Raw genomic sequence first — 27,527 nt, 5'->3', positions numbered from 1 at the left:
TGGTAGAGCGCTTGCCTAGCAAGCGCAAGGCCCTGGGTTCAGTTCCCAGCTCCGGAAAAAAAAAATGGAGTTGTTCAACTAGACAAGAAAGCCTTTTCCCCAGTCAGGAGTGACACACGCTCATGTGCAACTGAAATGCAGAAGCCACCGCTGTCCGCTATGGACCAGGTTGTCTCTTCCGTTTGACCACCAGAGCACCTATGGCTCTACAGCACTAAGTCACACACTCGGGGCTGCCTTCTTTCCTTCTTTACTGTTCCTTGGATATGAGCTCATCAGTCTCCCATGCTCCCGGGACAGCCCTAACCTGGGAAGGACTTAGTATGAAGAGGAGATGCTGGTGCCAAGAGACCAGCATAGGTGTGTCTCCCGTTTCTCTCACTTCTCTCTCTTCTCCCCAGGGCGAAATGGGTCCAAAGGGAGAATCTGGGATAGCAGGACATCGGGGCCCCACAGGAAGACCAGGGAAACGAGGCAAGCAGGTAAGGGCCTCAGGGTTTGCTCCCACTGAGGTCACACCCCGTGGCTTGGAGGTGTGTGGAGAAGCATGCGGGAGTCAACTAGAGCCATCCCACAGCCCTGCACTCAGGCATCCTCAGGACTGGTGGACAGAGCAGCCTCACCACCGACCAGCCTTTGGGCTTCTCACGGCTGCCACAGTCCAAGATTACAGGCTCTGCTCAAGGTCAGAAGTGAGAGTGGGCAGAGTTCACCTAGGTCATAGGCACACGTATGTCTTAACTAAAGCACCCGGGAATGAAGGAGGCTGAGGTCATTCGGCAGAAAACCTGCCTTTTGCCCAATGTACTGGTATAAACAGAGTTTTAGAGAAGAGCCTAGGCACTTCCTGGCTGCTAGTAGGTCTTTTGGGCCCCGGTGACAGTTTTCTCTACACAGCTTCTAATTTGGGGGTGATCCTCTTCATTGGGTTTGTTAAGAGTTTAGGGAAGTTGTTCACCCTGAGCTCCCAAGTCAGCAGGGCAAGCCAGGTCATGCAGTTGGGAAAGGGAGGAGGAGGGCTCGTGCTCCTGGATTGGCTTGAGGACTGTGCTAAGTGCCCACAGGAAAACTAGCGCCTTCACTCGTGGGCAGAGGCATCTGAGAGATGAGCCGTGCCACCTTTTGTTGTTGTTGGGTTTGGTTTGTTTGTAAGACGGGGTCTCACTATGTAACACAGGAGGGCCCTGGCCTTTTCTACACCTGCATTGTTTTTCTTTTTATTATTATTACCATAGCTTTGCTGCCCATTTCTTTTTTTGTTGTTTTGTTTTTCGAGACATGGTTTCACTGTGTAACCCTGGCTGTCCTGGAACTCCCTCTGTAGACCATGCTGGTCTTGCCCTCAGCAATCTCCCTGCCTCTGCCTCCGAATAGATACTTGAAATCTAGCTTTATGTAGGGCTGGGGCAGTGACTTGTGGGTAAAGTTCTTCCCGGGTAAGCATAAGGCCTGAGCGTGATGCCAGCATTCATGAGAAAAGCCAGTGTGGCAGCTCTCACCTGTAATCCAAGCACCAGGGAGGGTCCCAACCACTCCGGCCAATTCCACAAGCGAGAGACCCTGAATTAAAATAAGGTGTGTAACAATAGAGGAAGCCACCTGATGTTGACCCTTGGCCTCGGCTCGCACAGCTTATGTAAATAACCTTGATTGTTGAAAATCGATATTTATTCTTGTGATATGTATACTTGTAATAAGTATACTTTTTAATATTAATGATGTTGAGTGCGTTGGAAGAAGGTTATTTCGAGCACATAAATAAAACATTTCTTATTTTTAATTGTTATCGTATTTTATGGGGTAGATGGTGATATAATTATGTATATACCTACATTGTGGAGTGGCCAAATCCAGTTCTTAGACATAACTAGCACCTCCAATTTTAATGTTTCTTTGTAATGAGAATATTTGAACTCTATCCAGCTCACTGGCTTTCTGTCTCTATCCCGTCGTTGGTTATGGCCTGGCTGGGTATGATAACCTTCCATAATTTTTTTCTTCTTTCATTTTAAGATGTCTTCCTTTGTTTATCCATTTACTATGTTCTTGTTGCTTTGAGACAGAGTCTCATGTAGCCCAGGCTGGCCTCAAACTCTGGCCTCAAACATGCTGGGGTTACATGTAGTTCAGAATTATTTCTTTTCTCTTATGTCCAATATGTAGTTATTTTGTCCTTTTCTTATAACTTAAAATCGCAATGTGTGCAGCATATTGTTATTGTACAAATTAATGAATTTGTAACGTCTTCTAAAAATACCTGCCTCATATTCTAATGAACAAGGAAGATTACGTGGGGCCGCCCAGACCATAGGTAACGCAGAGAAGAGGACATGCTTTTTCCATTGGGTTGGCTCTTTCCCAAGGCAGAAGTGAGGATCCTCAGATTTCAGTCCAGGAAAGCTGCTGTTGACTTGATCCTAAAAGCCTCCGTGGGGTGGGGATATAGGTCAGTAGTAGAGTTTTTACCCAGTGTACAAAGGGCTTTGAGTCCCAGCATCACAAAAAGAAAAGGAAAAAAAAATCTCCAGTTAAGGGTACAGAACCACTTCCACAAGAGAATCCTCCTAAGTTCACAGAAGATAAAGAATAAATAATGTTTCCCCTCTAATTCAGCTCAGGGAAACCTCCCATAAAGACATGGCACCTTCCACACAATGAGCAACGAAACAGAAGCTTCCTCTGCCACTGGTGTCAGAGTCAAGGAGCGTTTCCAGCTCCTTCAAACTGTGCACTTCCTGAGCCCGGAGCCAGCTGGCCTACTGTTAGAAAAACAAGCCTTACTGGCTATATTAAGCTGGTGTGACTTCCTTTGCCATTCTGGGACCCATCTTGGTTGCCGTTCGGAATACTTCACCCTGGCCTAAGGATTAACAGCCTCCTCTGTGAGAGTGGAATTGGAAACAAACCAACCTCATGGGTCCCCTGGGACAAGCATAGGAAAGTCTCCAGGGGCCATGTTGGCAGGAAGGTTGCTCACTGAATCAGTGTGGTGACTGGAAACAGAGTAGCTACAGGTGTGGCTCTCTTTAAGAAATCAGGACTTCTTGGGTGAAAGGGACATTTGGCCGGGACATCTAGCATCCAGTTGGTCATCATGGTTGATCTAGCTGGTCTGGCTATTGAGGAGGGAACTCACTGGTCCATGTGCTTCTTCCAAAGCTGCACGGTTGGATGAGGAAGATGGCCTTCTCCAACAGAGGGCTGCTGTTTGGTCAGGCGTATAAAGGTTGTTGTGCTTCCCTACCAGGATCTCCAGAGGGCTCTAGGAAATCAGAACTTGTGTCCCCATGAGAGAAGATGAAGCCTGGCCAGCCACAAGGGCAATCAGCTTGTTCCTCCCTCACCCTTCATTCCTCACAAGCCATATCTTCACTCCTGCCATCTTTGTTAACCTCACAGAACCTAAGTGGGTGCCTATTTACTGGTCCTACTTTAGAGAAGATAAAACCAGGGCACAAAGCAATGTTGTGAGTTACCTAGGACCTCACAGTCAAGGTAAAATATCTTGACAGAAAGATCATCAAAAATCCCTCCCCATCCACTGCCAACTTCCTTCTTCCCCTTCTTTTGGTCCGGGGAGAGAAGACGGACATGGTAAATTCTAGCCTACATGGAACTTATGTCTCCCGGGGAGACTGTGATGAATGATCACACAATAAGTTATGACCAGTGATCTGAAATAAATGCTAGAAGAACCATGGTGTGTGTGTGTGTGTGTGTGTGTGTGTGTGTGTGTGTGTGTGTGTATTTGTGTGTTTGTGTGTGTGTATTGTGTGTGTGTGTGTGTGTGTGTGTGTGTGTGTGTGTTTGGTTTCTGAAACTGAGTTTCACCCTGTAGCTCTCTGTGGCTTAGAACTGGAACTCGCTATGTTTCTCAGGCTGCCTTTAAACTAGTAGCAATCCCCCTGCCTCAGCCTGTGAGCTCGTGATGACAGGCATGCACCTCACCACTCAGCCTGAAGAGAAGCTTTAAGAGAACACGATGAGGAACACCAGTGTTGCCTGGGGAGATCTTGCTGCTGAGACATCAGAGCTTAAAGCTGAAGGCAGAGGGGCATAAGGAAGAGCTTGGAGTTTGAAGAGAGAGAATTTTTTGAGAAGTAGGATAAGAATCATGGTGTTTTTGACAAAACAAAACAAAACAAGACACCAGCAACAACAACAAACCCTCTGACTCAAGGCCAGTCCAGAACCAGCTTCTTGAGCTCAGTAAGGAGTACCATCTCTACCAAGAGAGCAACAGGAAGTCCGTGGGTAGAAACAACTCTTCTGATAGAATGAAAACGACCCTAACATGTAGACGAATGTTTACGTGATAGGTCCAACTCGGCCACCTGAACGTTAGGCATTGCACAGATTCTGGTCTGAAATGCCAGGGATGAGGTGAATTGGTTCTGCTGTCCTGTGCCACGTTTCTAGAACAGAAATGAACTTCCTGAGGTCATCAAACTTGCAAGTGTTGCTTGCTCTGTTCATCTCAGGAGTGGGGTACTGGAGACCAGTGATATCGCACTACGAGCTTTCGCTCTTCTGAGCAACGTGGTCTCTGACTTAGAGACAATGTGGAGGAAGACCCTTGTCATGTCATGATATCACAATGGGTTCCATCTTTCTCTCTGTTAGGGTCAGAAGGGAGACAGTGGAATTATGGGCCCACCAGGCAAACCTGGGCCTTCTGGTCAACCTGGCCGTCAAGGTCCTCCCGGGCCCCCAGGACCCCCATCTGCAGGTAAGACTTATGTAGCTTCACTTGATCTACACAGTAACACTCCCAACTATGTCTCCCAGAAAGGACACAAGGAGACGCAACATAGCTCTGCTTTGTATCTCTTGCTAGAAGCTACCAGAGTCTCCTTTGCATAGCTTCCTAATTTCTCTACGATTTGTCTCACTGAACTTTGTTTTAACATTCTGGAGAACATACAGAGGAAATAAAGAGAGTAAATTACATTGGTGATGCCATTTTATTTTCAGGGAAAAGGGTACCTATTTCATAACTACAATCTTTTTCACACGTTTATGTCTCCAAACATTATCTTAAACCCAGGAGAAGGCATTGCAGATTTTTCTGTCTTACACAGTGAGGTGAAAGCTATTCGCATTGGGTATATTGGAAGAAACGTCTAAAAAGAAATTAAGAGTCAATCATTGAAGATGAAATAGATCTGCTTCTACCTTGTTTTATCTATTGTCTTAGGGTTTTACTGCTGTGAACAGACACCATGACCAAAGCGAGTCTTAATAGGACAACATTTAATTGGGGCTGGCTTACAGGTTCAGAGATTCAGACCAGCATCATCAAGGAAGGAACATGGCAGCGTCCAGGCAGGCATGGTGCAGGAGGAGCTGAGAGTTCCACATCTTCATCCGAAGGCTGCTAGCACAATACTGGCTTCCAGTCAGCTAGGATGAGGATTTTAAAGCCCACACTCACAGTGACCCATCTACTCCAACAGGGCCACACTTTCTAATAGTGCCACTCCCTGGGCCGAGCATATACAAACTATCACACCCATTTGATTTGATTAGCTAGGTCCTTTAGTTTATTCCCTTGTCAGCTCAACGTAAGGCCTTTTAAAGCACCTCACCTATAAAAAGACGACATTCCTAAGTCAATCTTCAGCTATACAAAAGGAATCACAACTGTAATTACATCTTTCTTTTCCTTAATAAAATAGAAATATTTTAAAAGTCCACAATGCCTTTCTTCTACTGTATTTATAGGAACATGTTTGCCCACACATGCTGAGGTTGTCATGGAATGTCCTGTTCTGTTAGATTCCCTCAAACCAAAGAAAAGTTTGCTCTGAGACTCTATCTTGTCAAGGCACCATGAAGAATCAGTCTGACTCAAAACTCTTTTGGGTTTTTTTTTTTTCCCTACCTTTCTAACTGCCACAAAAAAGGTCATGTGAAGAGCTGGGAAGTATTGGCGCTCATCCCAGCACTCAGAAGGGAGAGGCAGGAGCATCTGTGTGAGTTCAAGGCCAGAGCGGTCTACAGTGTGAGTTCCAGGACAGCCAGGGCTATTACCCTGAGAAACCCTGTGAAACAAACAAAACCAGAGACGATTAGGTGAGGAACCTGGTGAACTGTGGCAGGAACACACTGGCGAAGGACCCTTCTGCTTTGGCCTGCTCCTTCCCCACCTCTTATTTAGCTAAGTGTCCATGGATTCTGGGGACCATTGTCTCAAGCTGTGCTTGGGCATCACAGCATCTCAAGACAGGGAATCCTCGGAGCCACAGGTACCAGTCATGGTGGAAGCCAAGCTTTGCCTGTGGGAAGAACCTCCTTGGACCTTGGAGTGTTTCGGGGCTAACGTCCCGAGGATTCTGGAGACGTGGTGGTGGGGTAGATGCATACGAAGGTGGGTGGCAAACTGAGACCTCCCTGCTCCCCCCCCGTGTGCTTTTGTGTATTTGCAAACCTGGCCCCATCTGACCTCAGGATGGGTCTGGGAACGGTGAGCAGGTTCTCAGAAAGCCATGCGTTACAGTCTGTTGAGAATTGTAACCCAAAGATTTGGCAGCCAGCAGAGTTTTGTTGTCCGTCCCTGGCCTCTAGTTCCTTCTCTCCTGCCTCTCTCCACCCTGGCCTCTCCTAACAGGATGGACTGTCATTTCTCGAATGGCTCTCACTGTTAGTGACCTTCTTTCTCTTTCCTTCCTTCCTTCCTTTCTTTCTTTCTTTCTTTCTTTCTTTCCTTCCTTCCTTCCCTTCTGTCTTTCCTTTTTCCATTAGTGTGTGTGTGTGTGTGTGTGTGTGTGTGTGTGTGTGTGTGTGTGTGTGTTACTAGTGTTGAGCACAGGTCAGGGCTTCTCATACACACTCTCTAATGCTGATCTATACCCCCAGCTGACTCACGTTTGACAGATGTGTTTCATTTTCCTGCTGGGCGCCAACCACCTTGAAAGCTGAGTCAGCATCACATCCCCCATGGCATCATGGGACTGGTCCCTACAGAGACTCACTGTCCCTCCCTCACCTGCAGGTTTGAAGGTCATCTCTTCAGACTGATGTCCCCTCCCTGTTCCTTCCTTTCAAAGGACTCCCTTTCTGAGGAGCTACCCAGAGGAAGGGGCGAAGAGGACAAAGGGAGAGTGGGTCAGTCTCCCTGCTCTTTGTGAAAATCTGGGGCAGGGGTGTAGGTAGGGGTTTAGAAGAGACGTCCCTGTGTCTAGCTTGGGTAATAATACAGAGTTTGAGCGGTTCTCTGGAGTGACTCCCCCACATTTTAATCTGATAAAAGCCCCAAAACCTTTAAGAGTATGGGACGTTCTAAGGCTGGCCTGGGAAAAGAAGTAGATCAGACAAAAGCCACAAAGCCACTCCAGAAGAAACTGCGCCCTCTGCCCTTCCTCCAATCCTCTTCTTTCAAGAGGACACAGGTTATAGTGTGTTCTGTCCAATGCTCTATCCTTTTATGTCCAATCCTTCCTTTTATGTCTAAGAACCTTGGACTTCCCCAAGGCCACAGAGATCGCCCAGAGTGCATCCGTGGCTCCTGAAACCCCACACAGCCCTTTGGTTGTCATTCTGCCTTCTCATGCTCTCCTCTTCCTGCTTCCCACAGGCAGCTCCTGGGAGAGATGGAGAGCGAGGTCCTCTGGCAATCGGGCATGGCAGTGAGACTGGGGTGTAGTAAGAATTTACGAGTTTTGGTTTCTTTTTGAAAAAAAAAACACAGAAATATGAGAACATGTTTTCATATGTGGATATGTGGGATATGAGGCTGCTTCAGATTGTCCATAGCACCTGACTATGATTTGTCTTGTGCTCTAGCAGGGGCGTGACTTTGTCAGCCACAGCAAGTTTCTGTGAACTTTGCAAAGGGTACATAAATGCCAACGCCCTGAACGGTGGGCTGTTGGTTGCAATTTGTTAAGTAGTCATGTGTGAAAAAAAAAAATCAGATATCCAGACAGCAAAGATCAAACTTGCTCCAAGGAACTTAATGCCCCTAATCGATAGGAAGTACTCTAACAATAATATCACCCCCTGGGGGCTGGAGAGATGGCTCAATGGTTACAAGCAATGACTGCTCTTCTAAAGGTCCTGAGTTCAATTCCCAGCAAACACATGTGGCTCACAACCATCTGTAATGGGACCTGATGCCCTCTTCTGGTGTGTCTGAGGACAGCAACAGTGTACAAAATAACGTCGCCCCCCCCTCCAATTCCTAACTTTATTCAGGGATCTCTTTCCTTTCCTCTCTGTCCCTTTTTTTTTCTCTCTCTCTTTTATCTAGGATTAGGGAGTTAAAGGGATGGAAGGAAAGGGGTGGCAAAGGGTAGAAGAAAGAAGAACTCACAAAGTAGCAAAGACAGCTACCCTGGGGTAAAGAAGTTCAGGCTGTGTCCTTCAGAGCAGGAAGCTGGCAGGATGCTGGATGTCCTCGGACACCTGGGAGGAAGCGGAAGCAGTGGGGGACTGCAGTGGTAGCAGCAGGCTCCTTGCCACATCCTGTTGGAGGCCACCTCAGGTCTGTCAGCACCATGGAGCCAGCTGATGTAGGAGTTGGAGAGGATAGGAATGCTTTAATTACTCAGGTTACGGGGAAGGGGGGGATGGGAGTGAGGAAGGAATACAGGCAAAATCTAAGATGTAATTTGCAATAATACGATTATAAATTTGGACAGTTCTTTCCTGTAGCCAGACAGGATATGAATGAATCGACATGGTACCTGGGAGTGCCCATGTTCTTGGATCTGTCATCCGAATGGGGCAGTTATTCAAATATCAGTCATACCACTAATTGGATAAATATCTGAAAAGCCCTGGCTCTTTCCGGGGCTATGTTTCTGGTGGAGTTCTGAGGTCATAGAACATTCCAGAAGGCTGCTTGGGTGCCTCTCTCAAGTTCTTCCTCATCTCTCTGGAGTCATCTGAAAATATCAAAATCCAAGACTATGCTTTCCCACAGAACTCTACTCCTATTCTTCGTTAGAACTGTAGTTTGACGTGATGTTGAAGCAGCTTGTGAGCCAACTCAGGAGGACTTAAAGCAGGTGGGGGTTTTCCAGGGGGTCCTTTCTACTGTGTGGCATCTTCCCTATGGTCCTGACATAGGTCATATCCTGGGTTCACTTTATTTGCTGCCCTTCTAGGATCTACAGACTCTGTTCCCAGGAGTCAGTCAGTCTCTCTCTCTGTCTCTGTCTGTCTCTGTCTCTGTCTGTCTCTGTCTCTGTCTGTCTCTGTCTCTTTCTGTCTCTGTCTCTGTCTGTCTCTGTCTCTGTCTGTCTCTGTCTCTCTTTGTCTGTCTGTCTGTCTGTCTGTCTCTCTCTCTCTCATTCTCACTCTTTTTCTCTATCGCTCTACCCAGTCAAATGGCTCCTGTTCCAGCCTCTTTCTGTCAGACAGATGTGACTTCCACGAAGACCTTTGCTCCCTAATTAGTTACTCAGTCACCAAACAGATATTCTTTTCCCAACATGTGTCAAGCCATGGCCTGCCCTTGTCAAACTTACCCTGTGGGAAGAGAGGCGGTGGTGGAATAACCTCAGAATGTGTAGGCTTGTAAGTGGAGGGGAGTGCCGAGAAAAACAGACAGACGTAAATGTGACAGAGTGGCAGGCTTCTCGGAGGAGGTGATGTTTGAACTGAGGGCAGAGGGAACCTAAGAGACCCTTGGAGAAGGGAGGATGGATGCTGAGGAAGATGACTTGATGGGGAGATATCCAGTACACATACCATTTCTCTAGTGATTCTCCATCACAAGGAACAATGGATCCTGAAAACCTTTAAAATTATGGATAGCCAAGAGCTCGAGCGTGGCTCAGTGGCAGAATGCTAAACCAAGTGTATGCAAAGGTCCTGGGTTCCTTCAACAGCCTTGATAAAAACAAATCTGCAGATGCCTGGGGTCTGTGTGGAATCTGTTTTGGTGTAACTTAAGGATCAAGGTCCTTAAAAGCCACGGTGAAGAGTCTGGATATGATGGCTTAAATCTGTGATTCCAGTACTTAGGAGATGGCCAGGAGAATTGCCACCAGTTGGAGACCAGCTTGGGCTACATAGCAAGTTCCTGGCCAGCCTGGGCTACCAAGTGAGACTCAGTTTCAGACCCCTGTTTTTTTTTTTAAAAAAAAAAAAAAGTCAAGACAAAACTGGGTATAGTGGTACACACCTGAAGTTCCAGCCACTTTCAAGGCTGAGGCAGGAGGATTGCTAAAATCCAAATGTTCAAGACCAGGCTAGGCAATGTAGTCAGACTTCATCTCAAACAAATCATCAATATGAGTCAAAATGAGGCTGTGTGGTGGTGCACACCTTAATCCCAGCACTCAGGAAGCAGAGGCAGGCGGATCTCTGTGAGTTCAAGACCAACCTGGTCTACAGAGTGAGTTTCAGGACAGCCAGAGCAACACGGAGAAACCTTGTCTCCAGTGTAGGGGGTTGGGGGAAATCAACATGAGAACTACAAACCAGGACATTGCTACAGAGTGAATTTCCTAACCACACTCTTCCAGGATGTATCTTGACTTTTCTTAGTACCGGGATGGAGATGGGGTTGGGAGAGAAAAACGTTCTATTTTCTTCCAGGAGAAATAAAACACACACTCAGAAATTTCTCTGTAAATATCCTCTATATAAGAAACTTAGAAGGGCTGGAGAGATGGCTCAGTGGTTAAGAGCACTGACCGCTCTTCCAGAGGTCCTGAGTTCAATTCCCAGCAACCACATGGTGGCTCACAACCATCTGTAGTGAGATCTGATGCCCTCTTCTGGTGTGTCTGAAGACAGCTACAGTGTGCTTATATATAACAAATAAATAAATATTTAAAAAAAAAGAAACTTAGAAGACAGCGTCAGTTGGACTGGCAAGATGGCTCAGCAGGCAAAGATACTTGTTGCCACAGCTGATGGCCTGAGTTCTGTCTACAGGTCTGGAATGGTGGGAGGAGAGCCCGAACTCTCAAAACTGGTCCTCTAACCTCCATCCGTGTGCCCTGCTGTGCCTCAAATAAATAGTAATCATTTTTTTTTTAAATCGGAGCTAAGGACCGAACCCAGGGCCTTGAGCTTGCTAGGCAAGTGCTCTACCACTGAGCTAAATCCCCAACCCTAGTAATCATTTTTTAAAAATACAATAAAAGTCTTCCATCCACTGCATATCCATCTACAAGGTAACCTTTTCAATTATGGTTACAAAGAAGGCGTGTCCACCAAGGAAATCTAGAGCCATCAGCAAATGGTCTATTAGCTTGGTTCAGTCCCTAGATGCTGCTATCAGGGCTGGAGGGTCCACAAACCCCTCGTCTTTCTGACAGGTTGTTACTTCGCGGTCAAACCTAAGGCTGTTGTGGGATCCGAGGCATTGTCTGTCTTCCAGGCAGGATTGAGGGGAGGCCCCATTCCTCGCTGGTTGGTTCTCCCTTATTCTGTCACATCATGGCTTGGAGCCTCTCCCTCTGCCTGTCCGGCCTCGAGCTCTCACTTCTCTTCTTTACACAGGTTGCTCCTATCGCCTGACCTGCTTGGCTCTAGTTACACAACAGTCTGTTGCTTTCTAGGACAACTTGTAATGGGACTCAAAGGGGAAAGAGGATTTCCAGGGCCCCCGGGAAGATGCCTTTGCGGACCCCCTGCGAATGTGAATAACCCCTCCTATGGGGACCCCGTGTATGGGCGCGGCTCCCCTCGAGTTCCTGCGGTAAGGCGCTTCCGGGGCGTGGTCTGGGTGGGTGCCGCAGATGCTGTCTACCAAATCTTAGGCCTTCATGGTGTACTTTGGGAAAATTCACTCACTCTCTTTTGTTACAATGGCTTCCACCCACGATTGGAAATTGCAAAGCAGGAACAGAATCAAAGGGAAACAGGCGACCTGTTACTTTGGATGCGAGGTCATTAAGGGGCGTTTTGCACACTCTTAATTTCAAGTCTGACTTTGATGTGGTTGAGATTGTATTGTCTGAAAGAGCTGTGTTTGGGCTGGGGACGTAGCACAGTGGTTGAGTGCTTGCTCATGTGCTCTGAGTTCAACACATCATACTAGATGTAATAATCACCATCGTGTATGACCACTCTTGAAGAGTCATCCCCAGACAACAATTACTTACCTCTGTTGGTTGTGTCATCTTCTAAGCCTTGATAGCCTGATTTAAAAAGCATTTAAATGTGTTAAATCGAGGTGGATAGCTATGGTTCAAACTCAGACATTCTGAACTGGCTCAACACTGTCCCCTGAGAAGTGGACGGAGCATCGGTTCCTCTGGCCTTCCCTGTCCTGCAGGGAAGCGTCTCTGGTCCCTGACCACTATGTTCTCTGGCAGATTTTTGTGGTCAACAACCAGGAGGAGCTTGAGAAGCTGAACACTCAAAATGCCATTGCCTTTCGAAGAGACCAGCGATCTCTGTACTTCAAAGATAGCCTTGGCTGGCTCCCCATCCAGGTACTCTGGGCTAGCCCCTTGGGCTGTGATTGCCCTGTCCTTATCCGGGAGATGCTCCTACTAGAAGGGAGGGAAGTTAGACAATTGAAGCTGGACCAAGCTTTTGCTGCGCTGCAGGAGAGGGCCAGATATCTCCCTCCCTTATCTCCTGAGCAGCCCTCCACAGCCCCATGCCCAAACAGAAGCTCATCCTGAGCCAGGATTCCCTTTGGGAAAGATGATCTCTCTCACCCCCTCCCCAGACGAAGACGAGGGATGCCTCCTAGACCCAGAACATCTGCTCCAGGCCAGAGACTCCCCTACCTTGTGGCTACCTAGGCATGCCACCATCTTAATGCTTTTGTGTTTCTCTGCCCAGCTAACCCCTTTCTACCCAGTGGGTTACACCATAAAGCAGCATGGCACCTGTGGGGATGGGGTCCTGCAGCCTGGGGAGGAATGTGACGATGGTAACCCGGATGTGAGTGACGGCTGCATTGGTGAGTGGGGCCCAGGCTCAGAGGCCTGGCCAGAGGGCTAGGGGTGGGGATGAGGGGATGGGGGAATAAGCCCATAAGCCCTGGCTACTAGCTGTGATGGTTTTAGACCAAGGCAAGGAGCAATGTACTGGAGGCAGAGGGTGGGTTCCCCAGCCACATTTAATTCTTACCCCATCCAAGCATGTCAACAGGAGAGGTGTTCAGGGTCATATCTCCAGAGAGGTTTCCTTGTCCCTGACCCTCTTTCTTCCAAGCCTGACTTCTTGGCAAACACATATTGCAAGCTTGGGAGAAGGTAACAGCCCTGTCTTTGTACACTAGAGAGAGGGGCAGCAAGAGGAGCCGAGAGTGAACCAGAACTCCTTTTCTAATGCACACTGGGTGTGAGCGCTGTCAGCTGTCGGCGGAACACTGGGATGGCCCACACGGCCTCCAGACTCTCGGACAGTGCTAGGACCAGGGTCTGGAGGATTTGCAATGATTTGGGGGTTTGCTGTTTTGTTCTGTGTTGGTTATTGTATTTTTTTACATAAGGGGACAAGAGCATGAGGTGAGATGGGAGTGCAGTTTTCAGAGTCAGCACAGACTTCCACAGCTCGCTCTGGTTGCCACTTAGCCTATCAAGAAGGTGGAGGGCCATTTCCACCTGAGCCTGGCTCTCTTGACTGTAAGAGAGGTTTTATATGACCGTGGTTCATGCCTTCAGAGATCCCTCAAGCTGATGTTGTCTGGATATAGCTTGGGGTCCGTGTGTCCATCCATGACTCGGTTTGCTGAGGTCAGGACTGGAAGTGTGTGGACAACATCGCTGTCTTTGCTTTCTAGAAGCTCAGGGGACAGATGGCAGACACTGAGAGGAAGATCTAGCCAGGACAGGACTGAAAGGCAAGGAGAGGTTGTTACTCTCTCTGTGTAGCTGCACCAGACCTCTGACAACTTTTGGGTGACAATCTAGGCAGTGCTGGCTTTTCTAAGGATCCCTTCAATAGGAGGCATCATAATCAAAAGAAAGCAGTGTGGCCTCCTTGTCCTATAAAAATGAGGGTGGTCCAGCATTGTAGCACATATAATCAAGGCATTTGGAGAGCTGAAGCAGGAAGATTGCCAAATATCAAAGGCCAGCATGGACTACATAACTAGACCCCGTGTAGTTGATATGTAGGTGGGTAGGCAGGTGGACAGATGGGTGGGTGGATGGATGGATGGAGTCCTACTCCTTGTAGGAAAGCCATGATCTTTGCATGGTTCCTCAGGAACCCAGGCCCAGCCCAGTGGTAGCTTGCCTGTCCAGAGCTCTGTGGTGGCAGAGGCTTCCCCATGCTCTCTCACTGGGCTCTGCTGTTCCAGTCTCCTAAGCCTTACCTTACCAATGTTCCACATTGGTTCTATGAAGGGGAGGCAGTGCCACCATCTTGGTTTTACAGAGGACGTGAAGGCTCTTGTCCCCCATAGGCTTGCTCTACAGAACCTTCACCTCACCATTCATACTTCAGGGTACGTCAGTGTGACGCTTGGTCTTGGGTGAGTCTGAGGCCTCACGCAAGTTGGTTCTGAAGTGGGTGCGATGCTCTTGGGACTCCTCTGGGTCCTCACTCTGCAGGTTAGCCTGCCCCATCCTGCCCTTTCTCAGTGCTATACTTTTTGTCCTTTTAGACTGTCATCGGGCCTACTGTGGAGATGGTTATCGGCACCGGGGCGTGGAGGACTGTGACGGCTCTGACTTTGGCTACCTGACGTGCGAGACCTATCTCCCTGGGTAGGGAGGCCTCCCACGCGCTCACAGCAGCTCCTCTCCTTCACAGACATTTTTCAAAGACCCTTTGTGTTCCTGGTTCCTTGTAAACACTGAGGTAGGGTAGAGTCCAGGCTCCCCCTAGTCACCACAGTGCCTGAGAGGCCTCTGTCAGGCAGTCTTGCCATCAGTGGCACGCTGGGCCAGGGCAGAGAAGCAGTTTCCAGGTCTGCCGGCTACAGTGGTGACTGGATGGTGGCCAGGGAGGACAAGGTAAGAGGGCAGCAAGTTACATAAGGACATTTCCCAGCTTCTATCTGTCCATCTAGCCGAATTCCCAGAGCACACTACCTACCTCCACAAATCTAGGTAAGGTCAGACCAGAATTAATATGTAACTTTAAGGTCTTAAGATCCAGCTCAGAAAAGCAGAGCACGGTGGTACACATCTTTGATCCCAGCGCTTAGGAGGCAGAGGCAGGCAGGTCTCCAAGTTCTAGGACAGCCAGGACTGCACAGAGAAACACTATCTCAAAAACCAAACCAAACAAACAAACAAACGAACAAACAAACAAACACACACAAAAGAGGATATCACTCAGTAAGCCAAGGTTCCCTATAAAGAAAAAGGAGACCAACAGTCTCCTGGTTCAGTGGGTAAAGGCTCTTGACGTGCAAGCCTAGTGGTCTGAGTTCAATCCTCAGAACTATGGACATTCGAGATCTGACTCCACAAAGTTGACCTCTGACCTGCACATGTGCACTATGGCACCTCCTAACCCCCTCTACACCCACCTCCCTCTCTCTCTCTCTCTCTCTCTCTCTCTCTCACACACACACACACACACACACACACACACCCCACATACATACATACACACCCACACTGAGACAGGCAGATACACATAATTTTTTTAAAGGAAAAGGAAAAATACCTAATCCTGCCAGCCCGTGGCCCCTCCGAGAAACTATCCCTTTCAAGGACCCCTCCAGCTGCCTCAGAAAATCCCCAGTAAATAATGAAATGTGTTTGTCCTGGCTTCCACAATGATGTCTTCCAAGTTACCTAAAGACCCCAGCTCCCTGCCCTAAAGGTAACCTTCCAGTCAGAATGGCTCTAGATGACACTGTGATCACCTGAGCCAATGGAATCAGATGTATGGTGCTCTAGGGGGCATTTAAAGTAGCTTTTATTTGTCTGATGTAACTGTCATCTCTGAGGTTCACTGCTCTGTCTGCTAACCTAGGCCTAGTCCTGGAAGCCTCCAGCCTCCATACAATCTTATCCAGGCCTAGAACGTTTTCAGCCTCTGAGGTTTGCTGCTGAATAAGCTCACTCCTTTTTGTTCTGTCTGAACTCTGGCTGGTGTAACTCAGCTGTTCTGACTCAAAACTTCTGTCTCAGCCTCTCCTGAATTTCTCTGCTTGGCCTCACATTAGCTCTAGCAATCTCTCTAATCATCTGGTTCCTTCTGTCTTCACCTGTGTCTAGCTTGCTCTCTCTTCCCTCTGTCTCTGTAAACCTCTCCAGGTAAAGCTTCCTTTCTCTTTTTCTGTCTGCACTGCTCTCTGTCTCTCTTTTTTTTTTTTTTTTTTTTTTTTTGGTTCTTTTTTTTTCCGGAGCTGGGGACCGAACCCAGGGCCTTGCGCTTCCTAGGCAAGCGCTCTACCACTGAGCTAAATCCCCAACCCCTACACTGCTCTCTTAAGTAGCTTCCCTTTCCTCTCTCTGTTCCTGTGAGAGTTGGGAATTTCCTGTCTCTGACTCTCTCTGTCAAATCTTCCTCTGATTTGTCACTTTGTCTCTCTACTCAATTCGACCTCTTTTTCAAACATGGGTGCTTCCTTCTACAAACTAACTTTACCCTCATCGTTGGGATTAAAGGTGTGTGCTAAGGGTTGTGCCACACCACAACTAGAAGCAGGTTTCCCAGTAACAACCCAGTCTTGGAGGCTCACGGTGTGATCAGATACCCCGCAGCAGCTGAACTTTTAGCTCACGTATCTCTCATGAGTCCAATATCCTCAGCTTTAGCTTTTATCGCTTTTTCTGCTCCCTTCTGGCAGGCCTTCAGCGGGCAGGGAGTAAGCATCACCTTTCCCTCAGTTACCTCTGTCCCACACTCTCAGGGGTCTCCTCAACACTCAGTCTCCAACACGTATCAGCCCATGCAACCTGGCTGCAGGAGCTGCACACCTCCAGCCACCCCAAGACTTCACTCCAACTCTGGGTAGGCTCAGCCAGGATCCCAGGTGTGTGTGGTGGGTGTGTATGTGTGAATGTATGTGTGTTTGTGTGTGTGTGCTTGTGTGTATGTGTGTTTGTGGGGGTGGGTGTGTATGTGTGTTTGTGTGTGTGTTTGTGTATGTGTTTGTGTGTATGTGTGTGTGTGTGTGTGTGTGTGTGTATGTGTGTTATGTGTGTGTGCATGTGTTGTGTGTGTATACATTCAAGTGTGTGTGTGTGTGTGTGTGTGTGTGTGTGGGTGTGTATGTATGTATTTGTATGTTTGTGTGTGTATTTGTGTGTGTATGTGTTTGTGTGTGTGTATGTGTGTATGTGTTTGTGTGTGTGCGTATGTGTGTGTATGTATGTGTGTATGTGTGTGTATGTGTGTATGTGTTTGTGTGTGTGCGTATGTGTGTATGTGTGTATGTGTGTATGTGTGTGTATGTGTGTGTGTGTGTGTGTGTGTGTGTATGTGTGTGTATGTGTGTTTGTGTGTGTGTGTTTGTGTGTGTGTGTGTGTGTGTTCATGCTGCCTTGAACTAAGGAAGGCTCCTCCCAGCCATACTGGATCTACTCAGACTGAGCTGCTTAATGGCTCATAGAGTCCTGTAGTGTCCTCTGCCACGGACCTAAAGGCTGAATAGAGCCTGGGGCTTATTCTCTAGCTCACCAGAGCTGTTTCCTTTAGTCTCTGGAAACCTTAAGAGACAGTTGCGAATGTGTGTGGGTAAGACACTGCTTAAGGATTATATTTGGGTTTGTAGATGTGTAGACTACACTGTCCAACATGGCGGCCCCTATTCTGTGTAGCCATTCAATTTTAACATTATTAGGATCTTTAAATTCAGCTCTTCAGTCACACTAGCCAAATCTTAAGAGCTCACCCATTGTACCAGGCTGATGCTGTCCCTTGGCACAAATAGAGGACATTTGCATTAGTAGAGAGCGATCTCATAAAAAGCATGGGACACCCTTAGGCCTTGAGGAGGGGGTGGGAGTCTCCTAGAGGATGTGTTAACATCGGACTAACCATCCCTCTCACCTTAGTCTCTCTGCTAGACCTTAAAGTGGAAAACTCCAGAGATCCACACCCCAAATAGAAAAGATTTCCTAGACTTTGGCCCTCGTGGTAGTCTAATGCACTTGGGTCATTTTTTAGAGTGTGATTTTCCCTGCCCACTCTGCTGCCTGCTGTCCCTGCCCTGAGCAGTAATTTTTCCTCCCCGCAGATCATACGGAGACCTTCGGTGCACCCAGTACTGCTCCATCGACTCCACACCCTGCCGATACTTCACGTGAGAGGCTGCAGGGATGGGTGGGCTGTGGCCCATGGACCCGGTGGCTGTTTCTCTACCCTTCACATCAAGCTGGCCTTGCCCTCTCCTGGGACAGTGCCCTTTGACCTTCATGTGACAAAACAAGGATATATTCTTGCTGCTACGACATGCTTTTGACTCCGTATGACTGGAAGTTTTGGACCACTGAATCCTGTCTTAATTCTAAGAACCAGAATCCTTCTATACGCCCACCCTGGAAACTTCCCCATGCCCTCCAATCTGGCTAAACAGCTGGCTGTAATGCCTGATCTCTTCTGGAAAGATGCTGGCTCAGGCCATGGATTTGGCTTAGCACTGTTAAGCATACAGGCATCTACAGGCCTGGCGTGGTTCGTTCTGGTCTCATCCAGGTTTAGGGGTGCTCGTGAACAGTCTCCTGCACCTCCAAGCACATCTGTTCCGACCCAAGGCAGCCAGCTGCTGGGTCTCTCAAGATTTAAGAACCACAACATAGGAGGTGAGAAATTCTCTTGGTGCAGCTCCCAGCTTCAGACCTGCTGAGGGGGACCCTTCAGCTGGCTGGAGCCTGGATCAACTTCATGTTGATCAGTCAGGGGTACGAGAGAGCCACAAGGCCCAAGCTTGGTCCCAGGAAGAGGGTGAAGGCTCAGCTGAGTCACTGCCATGTGACCCCTACCAGAACAGAAACCTTCTTCCTCCCGAAGTTCTCTGAGGGCGCCATCTTGACCTTGTGCTTCTCTCTGCACCTTGACCTCCGTCTTGACAGTGCCCTCTGCAGCCGTGTCCTGTGTGAAAGTCTCACCCCTCATGCCCTCCCATGGCCCGTGCCATGTTTCCTCATGCTAACTTCCCTGGCTTGGGGCTCCACTGCCAAGTCCTTGTTGGCTGCAGGACGCGCCGGTGACTCTGTTCCATGCCCACCTTGCATACCCTTGTTCCCTCACTGTGTGCCCAACCTCTTCCTTTATCCTGGGATTCTTTTTCCTAAACCCTGCATTTCTGAGAACTGCCTTTCCCATATTTCATGAATGGGGTTTGGCTCTATTTGGGGAAAACATGGCTTTTTGTCCCCCTCCCCAATGCGCGCCCCTGCCTTGCCCCACTACCCAGGCTGCCTCTGGGCTGTGCAAAGCTCTTCAGTGAGCCCAAGCCTTGGGGATTCAGCAGGTGGCACCTTCTCACCCAGCAAGTCCGAGCTGTGAATGGTATTTCCTGAGAGAAATCAGCCTGAGGCTGTCTTCACGGGCAGGCGGCTATGCTATTTACTATTCTGGGGCTTCTGGGTGGGCACACAAGAAATAAAGGTGATTCTTGGCTGTGACTCACTCTCCCTTGGGTGCTGTGGCGAGTGCTTACTGATCCTGAATAGAGTGGGAAGATTGGATTCAGTTCTACGTTCCAGATTCAGATGTCTAGATCCACAGAGCACCCAGCTTCCTTGAGAATATGGGAGAAAACTGATGATGTCCACGGGGGGTAGGGAGGCTTGCCGGGACAGTCCTGACTCTAACTCTGCTTGAGGACCTGTTTAAAAATGGGTGGAGACTTAGTGCCACCTGTAGATCTAGCTAAGAGGCATTCTGTCGTGAGTCCCAAACCTTGGGGAATGGCACTTGAGGCCTTGGGTGGCCTGACCCTCTTCACAGGCAGCCACAGAGTCTACCTGTGCCAGGTCAATGTCCCCTGAGGTAATTTTATGACTAGCATGGAGCCGGATGAGGGGCTATCGTGTGGTGAGGGCATTGGTGGACGCTCCCTAAGTTCACGCCTGGTGAAGCACCTCTCCTAGCCTCAGGAGGCAGAGTTAGCCAGAGGCTGGACTTTCGTCCAACCCCACCAGCTTGCCTGTGTAGATGCTACTCTGTAACTCTGTCAAGGCACTCTCTAGAGGTAGGAAGGGATCCCTCAGCTGCCCCTGAGGCTGTTCCCTGAGTGGCTGAGATTATGACTAGATCTTCAGAGATGCGATTAGCAACTAAACAAGGTTCTGCCAGTCACAGGGTGGTATTTATTGAGTCACAACTGAAGTTGTGGGTAGGGAGCATTTAATGAAGGGCCCTGCTTCATTTCTCCGTATCCTCTCTGTGGCCAGGGTCTCTTCTGCTAGTGTGAGCTGACTACAGTGTGGCTTCTAGCTCTTTCTGCTCCCCAGCAAGACTCAGAGGAATCGAAAACAACTATTCACAGGTTCTCAACCTCAAAGCCCCCGTTAAATCTTGCCTTTAGACCACTTGTCCTGTTTTGGGTTCCAGGACTGTTTTTAAACAGTCAGAAACATGATGTCTGCTGAGTCACTCAGAGCTGGGTTCCTGAACACATACTGGCAAAGCTCACAATATCACATTTAGCCTATCTGAGAGTTCTCTAGAAACATAATGGCTACCTGGCTAACCACCGGGGGTGGTGTGGGGTCAGGAAGGGAGATGGTTCAACAGGTAAAGGCACTCACCACTGGGCTTGATGACCTGAGTCCAATCCCTATAACCCACATGGTAGAGGACAGCATGATGTTCTCTGAGCTCCACACGCACACCATAGCATGCATGTACCCACATACTTATACACGGATGACAGATACCTGTGATTTAAAAATATTTTAAAAGACAAGCTTAGGAGATAATGGGTTTGTTTTTACTTACAATTATAGGCTACAGCCCACCATTATGGGGAGGTCAGGGTGGTAGGAACTTGAAGCTGCTAAGTCATATCCACAGTCTAGAGCCAATTAAGAAACTGATGTGCGCGCGCGCGCGTGTGTGTGTGTGTATGCATGAGTGCATGTGCACGCTTAGCTCACGTTATCCACTCTTAATTCAGGCTCACTGCCTAGGGAATGGTGCCACCCACAGTGGGCTGGGTCTTCCCACCTCAATGAACATGATCTAGACAGTCCTCGAGGACGTCGCCACAGATCTAGACAATCCTCCATCAAAACTGTCTTCCACGGTGCTTCCAGATGGTGTGGAGCTGTCAAAGCTCACTATTATAGATGCAAACACTCTCCATCCCTGTGGCCATCACTCTGGATCTTCCCTCTTTCTGATAGGACATCAGCCACTTGTAGTAGATGTTCAGGAAGACTGTGCATACCCAAGCTCTAGACAGGCTCTGTATGGTCTAGTAAGAGAGGCTAAACAAAACAAAAAACAAACAACAAAAAAACAAACAAATAAAGAAAACAACAACAACAACAACAAAAAACCCACCGAAGTAGTTTCCTTCACTTGCAGGGTGACAAAATGCCATAACAAGGGACAGCTCTTCATGCCAAGACAGAGGGGACAGGATTTGAGGAAAGATGTGTATAAGCTGACTGTAAATTGAACAGTGATGATCTTAGTCAGAGCACAGCAGGCTACTCAAAATGGATTGACATCAGGCCCCATGGCAAGGTGGGTACAGGCCCGCTCCTTTCGAGACTCCAGAGTTGAGATGCATAAGGAGTGTTTGCCTGGAAACCTATCAGGAATTCTGAGGCTGGGAACTGGCCAGTCAGTCTGCAAAGGGCTTGCCAGACAAGCACCAGGACCTGCGTCCTGAGTACTATCTACAGAATCAATGTTTTTAAAAAATAAAGCTGGGCCTGGGGGTTGCCGCTTGTAAAATCATCCCCAAGGAGGCCGACACAGGTGGATCCCTGGGCCCAATGTCCGGCAGGCAGCCAAGCCTAATTAGTGAGTCCTGGGGTAGTAAGAGAGAGACCCTGTCTCCAAAAAAGGAAAAAGGAGGAACAACACCCATTGAGGTTGTCCTCTAACCTGAACACACATGTATCTGCATACATACATACATGCAGAAAGGAGGGAAATAAAACAGGAGAGAGGGGGAGAAGAGAGATGGGAAAGAGAGGGGGGGGGAGAGAAAGGAGGGCGGGAAGAAGAGGGAGAAGGAGAGGAAGAGAAAGAGAAAGAGAGGCAATTCTGTGTTTAGGCTAGAAGTCGAAACTGCTTTTCTACGGCAGCCAGGAGACCAAGTCTCCCAGGCGACATTGAGATGCTCAGTTCACACTGACAGGCCTTTGAGGCAGGAAGGTGTAACAGGCTGCACGTTCAGCCCAAGGCTGACCTCTACAGGAGTGTCAGGTGAGAACAATAACAAAGGAAGCTGGAGATCTCCGAAAGGGCAGCCACTGCTGAGAGGCGAGGCCACTTGAAACTGCAGCGACAGAGAAAAGTAACGTCACTTCCTTTTTATTTTTTAAGCTGGCTTTGTGGTGTCTGCTAAGGCAGGGGCATAGGTGGCTTTGACTCCTTCTTGGCTAAGTGTTTACACTTTGGGTACTAAACTGCCTTTTGACGGTTTCATCAGTAAGAGAGGCCCACGTTCTACACAATTCACTCCCGAGGACACAATCTGTCAGAGGTCAGGCCAGGTCTCCTCACTACCCCGCTGTAACGGTACATGACGTAAACAAAGTATGACCTCTGGAGAAAGCCTAGCAACTGGTACTTAGGGAACACGGTGGAACAGAGTACTTCCTGCCACACACAAGCATCCGTCACCCTAATAGCAACACGGGGAGCACACTGTGCATTTCAATGGAGGACCCCCAAAGTTCGTCATGATCGATGGGTCAGCTATGCCTCAGTGACTGTTCCCGAGAATCTAGACCTTCCCATCTTGTGTAGTAGGGCAAGCCAGTTTAAATCATCAGCGAGGTTCTTTCTCCCACCCGTGTGTCGAGACCAGCTCCCGGGTCAAGGTTCTTGGCCACTGACCAAGGATCTCACTTCAACATTAACTACATGTATGACAGAGGTTCCTTGGCATATGACATAGAGTGAAGCTGGGTGTGGTGGCACTCACCTATGATCCCAGGACTTGGGGACTGATGCAGGAGGACCATGAGTTCAGGCTAGCTGATGCTACCTAGCAAATTCAAAGCCACCCACATGACTACTTCTAGGTACGTGGAACTGAAGGTCTATTGTAGATAAAAGGGAGAGCACAGCCAGAAGCAGACACATCTGGAAGAGTCCAGAGTGAATGTGGCCAAACTGAGCTGGGCCAGACTGTGTGTGAAGGTGTGTGTGTGTGTGTGTGTGTGTGTGTGTGTGTGTGTGTGTGTGTGTGTCGAGGTGGGGTGGGGGAAGCCTTCAAGTATCCAAAAAGAAGCAAAACTTGTATAGCTCAGATATACTTTGTTTCGGTAAATATTAGAAAATGATGTGGGGCACCAGGGACCAATAGACACTACCTCCTGTTACTCTCTGTCCCCAGCGATCTCTTGCCCCTATGTCTAGACCCCCGTTGGCACCAGCTACTCTCTAGCCCCAGCAGAGCAGCTCCCCTCTTGTGACTGTCTGCTACAAACTCTGCTCACCTTCTCAACATCCGCCCCCTGTAGTCACAACTCCCAGGAACTTGTTAAAATCAAATAAACTTGTAATTTATCAATCAGATTTATATCAGTAAATTCTCACTCCACAAAACATCCACACAATAAACTCACAACCAATTGATATTGATATAAACTGCCCACCTAGATAAGACAAATTGTCCTATAAAACTCCATCCCTGGAGCTGGAGAGATGGCTCAGCGGTTAAGAGCACTGACTGCTCTTCCAGAGGTCCTGAGTTCAAATCCCAGCAACCACATGGTGGCTCACAACCATCTGTAATGGGATCTGGTGCCCTCTTCTGGTGCATCTCAAAACAGCTACACTCTACTCATATAAGTAAAAATTAATAAAAAAAAAAAATAAAAAAATAAAACTCCATCCCTTATGAAATATTCATAGCTACCTGTGGCCACTTAAAGCCACACAGATCAGGGTCGGTCTTCTCTGCCTCCATCTTGGTTCTTTTCCTCCCTTCTCATTTCTCCCGCCTTACAAAAACTGTGCCCCTGCCTTTCTTTTTCACTGCCCAATCACAGGCCTTGCCTTATCTTGTGCCTGCCCTCACCTGCGTATAGACGTCAATCCACAATACTTAATGGATAACGGACCTCAAACTTATCAGAGACCTGCTGAATATATCATTCAAAATGTTTACGCTTCCCATAACAGACATGCTCCTTCCTAATGGGAACCCAACGGTCCCCAGAGAAAATAAGTGGGCCATAATGCTGCCACCTGAATTGTGGTAACACTAATCACGGGACAAAGCTTCCCCATGACTCAACCCCACCAGCGCTCTCCCCTTTGGGGCTGGTTGCCTTACTCTGCCTGGTCAGAGTATATGGTCAGTCCCCCAAGTTGTTCGTCTACCAAAAAATCTCTCAGACCTGAATCTGACAGCTGAAGGTCTGAGGAACTATGTGTCTGTTGCAGGATATTTGATCTGGAAAAACCTCGTTGTGGTGTACTTCAGCTCTAGCATGCATCTTTAACCGAGCCTCTGTAAACAGGAGCTAAATTAAGTCGATAATAAGTTAAGAGGTGGAGCAACCAACCAGTTGACAGGAAGTACACAAAAGGAAGTAGAAATGGGGGTCATTGGGTTGAAGGGTATTTAAGGCAGCATGAAGAAGAAGGAACTTTTTCCTTCTGGGATGTCAGTGGGGTAGGAAGGTCAGCTGGGTGCTTTCTCTCCTTCTCTGAGCTAGCGGGTTTTTACCACAGTGTCTGGCTTCTGAGCCTTCATTTGGTAAAATTAAGCAGCTTGGGTTTTTGTTTTTGAAACATGTGTCAACTAAAGATTAAATGCTGTTCTATATGATGGCTGAAGGCTAACCACCACTGCCCAGCCACCAAGACACTGGAGCCTAGAGCAACCATCTAGGTAACGGGAGATTCTCTGCCGTTTCAACTGTTACAGTGGCCATTCGGACTATACTACCTGCTACAATGTATCCTTCTCAGGTCTCTGAAGGCACTGATGGCTAGACTAACTGTAGCTTTGAAAGTTTAAGAGCAGCAGGTAACCAGCTCCTTCCCCCAAGACTGCAGCCACTTTTTTAGTTTATTTCATATATAAAAGTCAAGCCTTGGTGGGTTTTTTTTTTTTTTAGAGCTACTAGATCTCTTGTTAAGAAAAGGCAGGCAGGGACTGTAGAGATGGCTCAGAGGTTAAGAGCCCTGACTGCTCTTCCAGAGGTCCTGAGTTCAATTCCCAGCAGCCACACGGTGACTCACAGCCGTCTATAATGGCCTTTTCTGGTATGCAAGTGTACATGCAGACAGAACTCTATACATAATAAATAAATCTTTAAAAAAGAAAAGGCAGCCAGGTCTCCCTTGCTAATGTGCTTCATAGGAAAGGACAAACAGGTTTCAGATGTAACTTTACACTAAAGGGACATGTTTTACAATAATTGTTCTTAATAATACCTACTCATACCTCTGATAAATAATTTAGCAGGAAAGAAAAAGGGTTAAAGTCTATGCAGGTCTGAGGGTCTAAGAAAATGTCCCAAGATACATAAATGCAAGTTGTAAAGATCTAAAATGTGATTTAATGTAAATGAAAAATGTTTCGGGCTTCTCCCCACTCCGTTATTTTTATACTGAGATTTCTTGCAGACACCTGTTACCTGCTTCTTCTACAGTTCGGTTGTAGTGCGGATTATAATCAGTGGCAATGATAATATATTTAAACCTTTATCTCTTTTTGTAAACTAAAATAATCATGTATGCTTCATAGACCTGGATCCACCTTTTCAGGCCAAATGGACTCCAGCCAAGTACAGCCTGAGCTTCCCCATCTTTCTAAGCCTTTAGGATGGGATTTCCCCCTACCCCCTCTTTTTCTTTCTCTCTCTCTTGTTCTCTCCTGGCCTTGGGACTCCTCCCTTTTCCCAATCACCGGGACTGTGGGCCTGAGAGTTCCAAATGTTCCTAAACTTCAACCTGTGTCCCTCGTCTGTCGGACAAGATTTCCACTTGGCTGACGGACGTAATCCAGGAGTCATCTGAGGACTGCAAACTGCTGAGCGCTGAACTTGCTGAAAGCTGATGTGAACCAGTCCAGCCAATGTGACTGTTCCCTGTCCCTTCAGCTGGGTCAGCTAACCAGATGCTGACGAATGTGCCATTGCCTGAATCCCCTCCTGGCCTTCCACTAGCATTCAGCTTACCAGGCTAGTTTCAGCTGGAAGTAATTACAGAAGAGAGTATGTCTCCCCTCGCCCCCAACAGGGTGGGAAATTAATTCAAAAGAAAGCTCCCTGGCATAAGGAATAAAATGGCTACCTATAATCCCAATTGGAATACCAGGAAGTAGGCCCAGCTCTATACACAGGTAGAGTCACTCACTGGAATAGTTACACAGAGAAGGCTAGGCTGACTCCATGACAGGCTTCAAATTGGAGTTCAGTAGACAAGGTCTAAATCTCCATTTCCAGGAACTGGGCAAGTCCAGGCAAGCCCATGCCTCGGAAGCTGCCCTGCCACCTGGCCTGGACATGGGTCAGCAGCAGTTTCCAGACTTCCTCAGCAACAGTTTCCAGCCCCAAGCCCCAGTATTAGAATGTCCTTAGAGCAAGATAAAGGTCACCTACCCCAGAATCCCCTAATGTGCTTTAAATCAGGTCTGCGAGCTCCCTTGGTTGTTTCTCTAGCTTGGTAATGGGAGACCCCAGCGTGCTGGACTTCTGCAGAATAAAACACTCTTTGCATTTACATCTATTTGAGTTCAGGGTATCATTCTTTGGGGGGAAATCATGGACCCTTATATTGCAATGTGTAAAACAGAGAGGTTATTGGATAGATTTAGGAGGAAATTGTTGTTTCTATTCAAACCACCAAGGAATCATTAGAGACAATCTGGTTGTACTCAAAGAAATATTGCAAAAAGGGGGACCTGAGGTGAAATAAATGACAGGAACCCAACATGGCTGCCCGTTCTCATTCAGGCTCCTCCTAGATGTTAACTCTGATGTTAGCCATGCAAGGCCTTTGACCCTTCTGCTTCTGCTAATTATTGTTGACTCTTGAATCATCAGTGCCTTAACTAGATGATAATTCCTGTCTGGGCATCTTTTGATCCTGATATAAACAGATACCCATCATAGAGTCAAGGGTTTTACTCAGGATACAACTCAAGGGGGGAATATGAGAGCCAATGTCAACCATTAAGCCCCACTTGCCCAAGGGCAGAGAACTTCCTGGAATGCTGGGGGCTGTGGTTTGAGATCTGCTGCCTGCCCTGCTTTCCTCTGGGGCAGCCAACTTCTCTATGCCAGACTGAGAACAAAGCAGAGCCGGAGACAAATAGGTTCCTCAGGACTCTGATCCAGCAGGGAATGCTGGATGGGTTATAGCTCTTAGAAGAGAAATAAAGAGGTTTGGGTGGCCTGCACAAGGCAGGAAGCCAGGGTCAGTATAGAGGCTCTCAGATGACCCTCAGTGAAATAACTTGTGTGCTTTATTCCACACAAGGGACTATATGAAGCTTGGAGAGTGGGGTGGGATTTGAGGGTAGATGTTTTCTATTGGCTGAGTTTGAG

At 47.9% G+C, this 27,527-nt stretch overlaps 1 protein-coding gene across 1 annotated transcript in view; it reads left to right on the top strand.

The window, feature by feature from the left end:
* Colq (collagen like tail subunit of asymmetric acetylcholinesterase) overlaps positions 1–19,464 on the top strand; it is a 36,431-nt gene extending 16,967 nt beyond the window's left edge. The window contains exons 11-17 of the mRNA XM_032918799.1: positions 402–482; positions 4,624–4,729; positions 11,520–11,659; positions 12,279–12,398; positions 12,757–12,877; positions 14,531–14,633; positions 18,068–19,464. Of these exons, the coding sequence (XP_032774690.1) occupies positions 402–482; positions 4,624–4,729; positions 11,520–11,659; positions 12,279–12,398; positions 12,757–12,877; positions 14,531–14,633; positions 18,068–18,137 (741 nt within the window). The 3' untranslated portion in view covers positions 18,138–19,464. The remainder of the gene's footprint in view (positions 1–401; positions 483–4,623; positions 4,730–11,519; positions 11,660–12,278; positions 12,399–12,756; positions 12,878–14,530; positions 14,634–18,067) is intronic.
* Positions 19,465–27,527: the final 8,063 nt, after the last annotated feature.

Source organism: Rattus rattus, chromosome 13 (assembly GCF_011064425.1).
Source record: "Rattus rattus isolate New Zealand chromosome 13, Rrattus_CSIRO_v1, whole genome shotgun sequence".
In the NCBI taxonomy this organism is placed as follows: Eukaryota; Metazoa; Chordata; class Mammalia; order Rodentia; family Muridae; genus Rattus; species Rattus rattus.
This window is presented reverse-complemented; position numbering and strand designations above follow the sequence as displayed.